General features: G+C 32.5%; 2 protein-coding genes across 6 annotated transcripts in view; one reads left to right on the plus strand and one right to left on the minus strand.

Moving 5' to 3' along the window:
- The window catches only part of LOC109541474, a 24,578-nt gene extending 22,828 nt beyond the window's left edge, over positions 1 to 1,750 (minus strand). For 2 of the 3 annotated variants that reach the window (XM_048662165.1, XM_048662169.1), the window contains exons 1-2: positions 1,511 to 1,750; positions 1,314 to 1,454 (exon numbers count right to left, since the gene is read on the minus strand). In XM_048662165.1, the coding sequence (XP_048518122.1) occupies positions 1,314 to 1,454; position 1,511 (142 nt within the window). In that variant the 5' untranslated portion in view covers positions 1,512 to 1,750. The remainder of the gene's footprint in view (positions 1 to 1,313; positions 1,455 to 1,510) is intronic. The other variant, XM_048662177.1, reaches the window with a different exon arrangement.
- LOC109533490 (protein phosphatase 1 regulatory subunit 3B) overlaps positions 1 to 10,211 on the plus strand; it is a 44,671-nt gene that overhangs the window by 2,568 nt on the left and 31,892 nt on the right. The window lies entirely within an intron of this gene.

Genomic DNA, 10,211 nt, shown 5'->3' on the forward strand with positions numbered 1-10,211 from the left:
CATCTCGCTTTCTTGCATAATATTGTTGTATACGTTGATAAGAACTTCTTTAGAATGTCTTGACAGGTTATTTATCAAGATATGGACCTTTTAAAATGCCTCTTAAGTTTTTGACTTCTATTTTCTATACTTCTAATTTCAGGCACAACGTCAACCAATAATAGTGAATCTAAAATCTGCATTCTTTTCTATTTACGTGTTGCTCTATTTGTGTGTTTGAGTGTTGCTTATTACATTGATTCCTGTATACAATTGTGGCTAATGTTTTGTTCCGGTTTATGTTTATGTGGTATTGGTTTTTGTAAGCGTAAGCATCTTACAATATACAGGGTGTTCGGATAATGCGTTATGAATTTTTCAGGGTGATTCTACATGCTAAAATAATGATGGTAAGTGAGGTAGCAAAAACTCTAAATCTGAATATTTTCCGAGTTACAGCTCATCAAAATTCATTTTTTTGTTATTTTGACCATCAAATTAAAAATCGGTACAGAGTTTGAACCTAATGATGGCCAACTTTCTGATAAAAAGTTGTTTTTCACGAGGTTTTTCGAGTGGAAAATGTGCGCTTAGCACATTTTTTGTCTAGTATTTTGCAAATTTTAAAACTGAGTATTTCCTTTTGCGATATTTGGCGTGTCAAAAAAGTTATGCCAAAATTAAAATGTAGATTTCAGATACAAGGTCAAGTTATAGATCACTAAGCTGAAACTCTGTTCCGATTTTCAATTTCATTCGCGAAGAAATGTACCCAATTGGTAAAAAAAGAAGTTTCATGAGCTGTAACTCGAAAGATATTTAGATTTTCAATTTTTGTTAGATGACTTACTACCATTATTGTTGCTACATGACTTACTACCATTATTATGTAGAATCACCCTTAAACATTTCCTAACTCATTATATGAACACGCTGTACATGGAATTCTAGAATCTAAAGTCATATTCTGAGGGGCATTAATTGTGCATTTATTTGCGCATATTGCCAAAACTGCCTGCATATATTTTCCATTTAATAAATTTTTGTGAGTAGTCCAAAAATATTGAGCACATATAGATTTCAGACCGTGTAGAGAAGAAACCACATCCTTCTGTCATCGATAAAATAATCAAAATATAAATCGAGATGTAATATACAATTTTATGTATAGAGGCAGATTCATACGAAAATATAAATCTTTAAAAGACATGGGTAAGAAGTCAAAATATGCGAAATAATATCTGATATGATATCTGATAACTGAAATTTTTATTTCCTTCAGATAGACTTCGATTGATAGTAATTTAAAATCTAAAAAAAAAGTTGCTACTTACGAAGAACACAAATTATAGCCATTTCATTACCAATTTTCGAAAAAATCGACTTGTACTTGGAAACCCTTACTTGCATGTATATAAACTGGTCTAGTTGCGAGATATAGGAAACAACCATTTGCTGTAATAAACGCGGCAGCACTAAAAATGCAAACTAATAACGTAATTTTTTTGGCATCTTTATAGCATGAACTTACTAGTTTATGCTGCCCGAAATACAAAAATCTACAGGTGTAAGATCGGGTGATCTTAGTGGTCAAAAGCTTCTGCACGTCTGCACCTTGGTTGCAGTAAAACATATTAATTTATCAGTCAGTCACATCAAGCCACAACTGCAGTACACATTTTAAAGTAGTTTAGAAAATATGTATTTTATCAAAATATCAAAATTAACTTGCTTTATTCTTGATGCTTTCAAGGCGCCTATATGTTTACGGAAATTTAACCTCTATATTTTATCCATCAAGGGGCATTTCCAATAAAACGAAACGTAGTCGCAGTAGCGATTGGCATGTTTGATTAATTGTTTCATTGTTTGTTACAATGTTATGAGTAAATATACTTATAACATTCAGAACTTTTCCTAATGGAAAAGTATGCATTTTTGGAATCTATTTTAAGCGGCGCAGAATTGGCGACGTCAAAATTGGCCGCAATATCATGGATCTAGAAATATTCTCGATCTCAATACATTATTAGGCAACACAAGTAAATTTGTCTTTTTCGCAAAGTTTTCGATTTTCGTAAGAAAGATCCTTATAGAGGATCAGTCTTGTTGTCAATATCAACCAAATATAGGTCCACTAGATTTATTTCAATTCCAGTTGCTTTTGAACCATTTCTGATACTTTTATAAACTGTGCATATTTTGAACCGGATTAATTGATTGATGCTTAAATCTCCATTAGTTCATTGTTCGTTGGTAAGTTGGCAACGATAATTCAATTATAATTGTTGCACTTCGGGTTTAATTAAGATAAACTGCAGGAAACCTTAGAACGGAAAACAAATTAGTATGTTGAAGAGTGAGTTCACCAAAATAATTAATTTGTTATAAGCGTAATAATTCAGTTTAAATGATAAATAGTACGTTAATATCATAATGATTTCGGTATATCAATTTTTTTCTTGTAAATGAAATTAATAATTGGTTTGGTCTTTTCCTATTTAGTTGATAAAAAAAGTAATTAGTTACTAAGCTATTTAACATGCATTAATTATGGATTGAAAAAATCGTAGACAGGCGTTTGTGAAAATAAGTACAATTTGTTACACATTCAAAGATCCGTTAAACCAACTTCACATCAAATTATCAATGTGTGCATCAGATAACGATTCTGATTTATGATCCGAGCGCACCTTGTAAGCAACCGATTTGCTTATTTAAAAATGAATCGAGTTCACAATCTCAACATCCTTGAAACGATTTATCACAACCTACCTCAACGACTATTTATAAATTGCAAAGAACACTTTGCATTTCGCAAGGTCGGCTTTTAAACTTGAGCTGGGTTTTTAAAATAAACTGACCCCACATATTTTAAAGTTGTCGAGTGAAATGAGTCAAGGATGAAACTGATGTACGTGTAAAAACTAATATTATAAAATTTGTGTTTTGTTTATTTCCTGTTTTTGTGGTTGGTTTTCTTTTATTTGCAGGATCTTTTTTCCCTAAGTCCCTTTAACATATTTAATGTAATACTGATTTCAACAGAAACTTAAGACTTAAGATGCCTCCATGGTCTGGAAAAATCTGGTTGTACTCATAACCGGCAGGAAGCAATTTTAATCAGTGGAGATTAAACAGATTTTCAACTGTAACGAAATGAAACAGTACGACTACCTATATTAGAAATAATTCGCTCTCTTAATCTTATAATTTACTACCCACTACAGTATTTCCATATGAGATTGTGCCTCGATTAGCTGAAAAATAAATCAAGCGTCACCCCCATGTCTATGACGGATACAATTATGTTGAAAATCTACCTACCATGAAATAGTTCTACGGGGCTTCGACCCAGTGGGTGCAGTGACTGCATTCAGTAATTTTTTATCCATTCAGACATATGACATTCGATTCATAGGGAAATGAGTTCAGATTTAGGTACCAAATACCTTCAAATCTAAAGCCAGGTAGCTAAATCATATAAGGTTCACATTGAAGTATATTTATTGAGTCCGAACGGTTTGGAATCAGCAAAAAAATCATACTTTCTATTCTTTCAATATGCCTAATATCCTGATGAAACATTTCACGATGCTCATGTGATACATCACCGACATTTTCCGGAAATAAATCTAAATGCGAGTCCAAAGAAATGAATTTTGAGTGACACATTGCATCCGAAAGCTTTATAAGCACAGCTTTAAAAGCTCCCTAATTATTTGTCAGCTTTTGTATTACCAAGACAATTATGACACACTTTTACGAAAACCACCCAAGTTTTCTCAGCTTTGTTTAATTTCGAATTGAAAACTTTATCCGTCATAACCCTTCGTATTTGTGGACCTACAAAAATCTTCTCTTTCAATTTCGCGTCACTGATTAGATTAAATTTTGTTTTGAGTTATTGAAAGACTGCACTCTCCTTGTTCGTTTTCATACGTTCAAGTTTTTCATGAGTCCCAACTTTATATGAACTGGTGGCAGAAAAGAAATTGTCACTTTTGGACTTTTTAAGTCGAGGTTTCAGCTTTTTCCTTGTATCCAAGTTTTCACCTTGTAATGTTTGTCTATCACGCGACTGTCCCACTCACATAAAAAACAACAAACCTTGATGTATCCTCCTTGCAATCCAGTAAGTATAGTATAGTATATAAAACTTTTAAGTCAGCACACATATTCCATAGGTATTGAGAATATTTAATTTAAAAGGGTAAAAGAGCTTTCAAACTAATCTTCGACGGATCAATAAAAAGTGTCCGTTCATCAGAATTTTCTGGAAAACTCAGTTCTTCAAGAAACCCTGCAGCATTATTACAATATACTAACTCATTTTTTTTGAAAAGGTAACTCGCAAAATATTCTGTGTTGTACGAAAATATGAGATGACTCTCTTACTTTTATCCAACAAATTTTGTTTCAATCTTGATCCGAATAGCTGAGTCTTAGATTTTGATAGCCCCAAGTCTCTAACGAGATCATTTAAATCAGGTTGTTTGAGAAAATAAAGTTCTTTTGATGTGTTTGAAGAACCACTTTAAGTGTTTGATGGTGATGATGTACAGGTAGAAATGAAACTCGATTGAGGGTCCAGAAATATTTTTATTTTCCATTTTCTCGCTAGTTTTTGGACGTACTGGAGGTAAACTGCTTTCACCACGAGGAAGTGGTCTTTTTGCAGATGCGATGTTCGGATATACAATCTTCTATACATTTTTGATTTCGAAAATTATTTTGTCATTTTCATGATTTGGAGGTTCACTCCAAAGCATTGGCATCTCAAAGAGCATAGAGGTCTGACTTTCTTCAAGCCAACCTCTCATTGAACCACTTTTGCGGCAAATTTGGTAACAAACTTTTATCTCTCTCGGCGATAAAAAATCCAAAATAAAGCTGATCAGATGTTTTAACAAGATCAGTTATCGCATATTCCTGTGTTTTTGGAGTAAACTTACCACAAATGTAGCAAAAAAATCTTTATATTTATGGCATAATTTTTTGAAGGAGGGTTTTGTTGCAGACCAGTTTTATCTCTCCATTTCCACAATGAGTATTAATTTTGCAATCATTTTGTAAGAAGTGTAAGTGAAAAGTACCTTTGGAAATGGCTATATTGAAAATTTTCCAAAGTGGAGAAAATAGTCTGCTTCTTTTTACGGCTCTTAGGGGAATAAATTGGATTTGCTTTTTTACTTCAAACTGCTATTGGCTACTCAGATACATTTTCTGCAAATTATGAAAAATATTTCAATTGACTGAAATATTTTTTAACGATGGTTTTGTTTAATTAAATTTATTTAGCATTGAATACTGCTGCTTTTGATTTTAATGTCAAGCTTTACTCAAATCAAAGAAAAAAGCAATGGTGTTAATTAAAATAATTAAAAAAGTTGTTTTTGTCAATGGAAATATTTAATGTTTGATAATTGGTAGAAAATACACCTCAGCAGAGAATAAAGCTTTTAAGCAGCAAATAAATTTCCATTTTTCTTCAAAAATCCTGAAACAGAAGCAGAATGTTAGATCTTTCTAACAGAAGAAAGCCGTTTTTCACTAAAATTTTTCACTAAATTATCGGTCAACTATACGAGCAAACGGTCGACTATGAGATCAATGATTGAAAGTTTTATAGAGAACTCAGAAAGGAAGACGCAGTTTTTTGATGAGACACCAGATGATCCCAATATTAAAGACTTATTTTTATTTTTTGAACATATCTAATTGTTTCAACGCAATCAAACTACGTACTACTAATGGGACACCCTGTATTTAGAGAATTAAACTAACATATCCTTAAGATTTACATTGAGTATTGCCACAAATTACAGATTTAGTGCAAGTAAAGAATGCCATTTTAATGGGTTTCAATCGACATTAAATTGCATAATTCAATCGGCATAAGTTGCTGTTTGTAATACACTAGTCAATGCAAGCTAAATGAATAACATACAGACGTGAAACATAATCGCATCTAGAGGGTGTCCCGTAAGCACATGATCAAAAGGGTAATGCGATATTCTTCATAGAATTCACCCCTTGTCCAAAACGGCTGAACTCGATTCTTTCATCAAAATATGAGTCTTCCATAAGAACAAATTCACAGCAAGTTTCACCAGAAAACATCGTATCATTCTCCCGATATTTCAAAAAAGATAATTTTTTTAAAGAATCAATACCAGAGGAGCCAGACATTTTTTGTTAATAAAAGCTAGGTCAGATCGTCTTCTTTTGATGCAAAGAATATCGCAGCATGCTTTTGATCATGTGCTTATGGGACACCCTGTATTTTTCTTGAAGCTTTTAAAGAGATTAATTGGAGACCGCAGAACAATATTTGAAACAATTTTTGACTTTAACCTGGAAAGCATTAGACCTTGAAGATGCAAGTTCAAGTTTGTTATTCAGAAATATTTTAATGGGCTCCAATAGAAAAATGTTTTACATAGATTTTCCATTTTTTACCATTTTATCGACAACTAGAGCGGAAATAATAAATCGCGGTAGATGTATTTTCAGAAGTAACGCAAACCAATCAAAGTTAGATTTGGCATTGAATTGCGAGCGTAAAGACTTAAAATGTATAATAAACGTTTCGCTTTTTTTAACTCTTAATGGGTCAAATTCTATATATGAAAGATAGACCGATCAATGGATGGTTTATCCCAAACACATCAATTCGCTTAGGCGCATTTTATATTTGGAAAATTCCACAACTAAACTAAAAAGTGGTTGCAATAGTGTAATGATTGAAAAAAACTAGTTTACCTTGAAGTAAAAAGTTGAACAAATCTGAAATAGGTGTGTTTTCTTTTGGCACTAAACTGTTTCAGTACATACAATTTTTTTTCTTCTGATACCATTTGTAAATAATGGATAGTTACTTTCCTAGGCGATGAAGAAATGTTAGGAAACTGAAGCATGCTCATGCTTCCACTGTTAAATGTTTATTTAATTATATGAATATTATTTCATGACAATTTAAGTGGTTTTTATTCGATTGTTAGTTCGTTAGTCAACGGTTAAACTCAGTTCAGGTGTTGTGTGTATAATAAACAATCTGTGATTTTCATGTTATTAGGCAGTCGTTTATAGGGATTTGCTCCTGTTGTTTTGCTAGTACACATAGCACATGTGTGTTGGTGGCACGTATTTAAACTTCGTTAGGAAATGTTGCGTAAGACCTAAAGGCAGTACTTTAAAAAACGGTTGCCAAAGTTCAATAGGATGAGTATGTTGTCTTCTGCTGGTGCTGCTGCTGCAGAACATTTCCTTTCATTTTTTATTCTTTTTTTTTCTTCATCCTTTCATTCTTTTATTCTTATCATTCATATCAATTGGTTAAATCTAATAACTAGACACCAGTATTTAAGAAGAAAAGTCACACTATTTGCTAAGATTTCCAGTACCCTTTCAGCTAGTATTATAAAGTTTGATAGATATCTCAGGGTCATCGATGTACTATTATATCCTTTCCAATAACAAACATCATTTAACAGTTAGAAATTGTAAACTATCTGGCAGCGAAAGCAGACATAGATTAGTAGATACGAAATGCATTTGCTTTTAGGTGCAAAAATTAGCATCAGCGTTCTTCTATTTAAAATGTATACACACAAATTAAGAAAATAAATGCAATGGGAAAAATCTGATAGTCACGCCAGCTGAATGAAAATGATGAAACTGTTTATAAGAAATTGTAGTTATTGAACTTGAAACATGTTGGCGCCTTGGTTGTATAAATGTCTCATTAAAATATATATTTAAATCTGTCTCACGCATTTGAAATATTACGAACCGCTTATACATGTATTTAGAAGCGCTTACATGGATTTATTATTTTGGGATGTACAATTAATTTTTTTGCTATTTTTAACCCAGGATTAGGACGCCTTAAACAGTGAATAGTTCAGACATAGTTGAATTCTTATGTTTAAATGTGTTTTGTGATCGTCTGGACTGATTTTCAAAGTTAAAACCCAATTAATTGTTCATTTTTAAACAATATCCAACATTTTTGACAAATTGAAACAGAATACTAAAATTAACAGGATATATGATGTGAGCACGTATTATTTACCAGCAGACAACATTATATTGTAATTGCAGACTAACTGATGGAAACTTTACGCATTATAAGCAATAATTTTGCAATATTACAAAATATTAAAGAACTTGTAGAAATCTTTTCGGCAATAATTATTGTTTAAGATTTGATAACCTTAGTCTTGAAACGAATGGACCAGATAACGATAAATTATAATTGAGTTCAGAACAGAAAAGCAGAAGTTTCATTTAATTTTCAAGAATGAGAAGTCTAAAAATTTGTTAATTAAACAACTTAATGTAGAACGGAACTTTCTTTGAACTTTTTCTGAAGAATTATAAATAGTAAACTAAAGAATTTTGGTTTGGTTAGTTAAAGTGTCTTTCTTTTCATTCAGATTAAATAAATTAATTAAATTAGTTTGATGTAAATTGAATTAAATCGAATCAAAATTGAATTAAATTTAAAATTAGTGTGCTTATATGGTAATTCATTTAAATGATGCATACAAATGCCTGGAACATTTAGGCATCATTATATTAAATTAAATATAGTTAAGCTAAATATGTGAGCTTATTCACTGTAAACGAACTGAAAAAAGTCCAAATAAATATCAACTATGAAACAGTAGTTTTCATACAGGCTGATCAGTGCGTCGAAATGCACTTGAGACTTGCACTAGTCTTCTATTTTGCTTAAGGTGAACAAACCTTCTATAATTAGACGCATGTCTGCACACGCAATAATGAACAGTACCTGAAACACCTAGTGAGGTACTAAATTTAGTTACTGATGTTTAGTACGCTCTAAAATAAAATTACCACAGGTTGAAGTCATAAAATAGCAGAAAGACTAACAGCAGTATGCTGTGTTTAAGGTTTTTAATTAACTTGCGAACATTAGCAAAAAGCCGAAGAGAAACGCAAAAGAAAACATTGAGCAAGTAACGCATAAATACAGGTGTGTATTTAGTTTTCCAATCGAGAACTTCAATGAATTTAAAAGCTTGTGAAGCTTGAATGCCAGCAAATATTTTCCTTATATTGAGTAAGTACGAAATAAACGAAATTCACTTAATGAATCTACGATAACCAACAACCGAATGAACTTTTAAGATACCACACTGAAAAATATACTTTCGATATTTCTATATATATTATAATTTTTTATTATTTTTTATATTTTTTATAATATTTCGATGTATTCTTCTTGTGTATCTTTATTGTTCCTAGTGAGTAAAGGTAAATATTCCTCTGTGCTTCTCGACTTGGTCAAAAAAGTTTAAATTTCAAGCTTTAAAAGTAACGCTAAAAGTTTATGTTTGCTTGATGTTTCAACACATTAATTCTTCAAAGTAGTCAAAAATTATGTAAACTCATTAAAACACCTTAGACTTAATTTCTACACGGGCCATTTAGTTTAACAATATTTCGTAGGTAATTTAATACTCAGGGGTGTAACGCAGACTGCGTTTCTATTTTGAGAAGCTCTCCAGCTGCTAACTGCAGATATTCTTTTTCTGAAGTTTGGTGAATATACGCATATGCCTAAAAGTAAAGTTTGCAGTTTTCATATGTAGAATTACCCCCCGATTTTTTTCCGGAATATTTGCGGACACCTTGAAATCATAAATATACTGTACCGTGGATGGCCGAGTATCAAACTCTTTCTTCAGCTTCCAACTTTTATTCACCTCGGTATAACTTTAAATGCTGAACAGGAACAAGCTAACTTCAAAATTACCGTCAACTTCACAAACAATAACAATAACCGGCGGAAAACTCGCTCTTCAGAATCGCGGGGTTAAATCTCTTCTGCACTCCGTCGCTGCTGTCACTTCACTCCCCCCGTCTGGTTCTCGTCGTCGCTTATATAGTTTTCTCCAGGTATCCCAGATAGTTCTAGAAATCTCCAGAACAGGTGCGAAACTTCCCGCTTGTCAGTGTCATATTTGACAGTAAATGGGGCCCAAATGGGGCTCCCATTTACTGAAATACCATGAATTTCGATCCCCCATTCCAAACGTGAGTACCCCAGGCCGTTTCCGTTACACTGCCCCCCTTCTAAAACCTGATCGCCCCGATTAGGTAATTCCTGGATCATGGTTATATCTGGGCAAACGGTGAAGGTGGACAACTTTACATTTTGCCTGAGGGCTCTTCTGATTGCTCATCAACAGTTCAACGCC

The sequence above is a fragment of the Dendroctonus ponderosae genome, unplaced genomic scaffold (genome assembly GCF_020466585.1).
Source record: "Dendroctonus ponderosae isolate FM_Combo_2020 unplaced genomic scaffold, Dpon_F_20191213v2 Dpon_F_20191213_1, whole genome shotgun sequence".
Taxonomy (NCBI): Eukaryota; Metazoa; Arthropoda; class Insecta; order Coleoptera; family Curculionidae; genus Dendroctonus; species Dendroctonus ponderosae.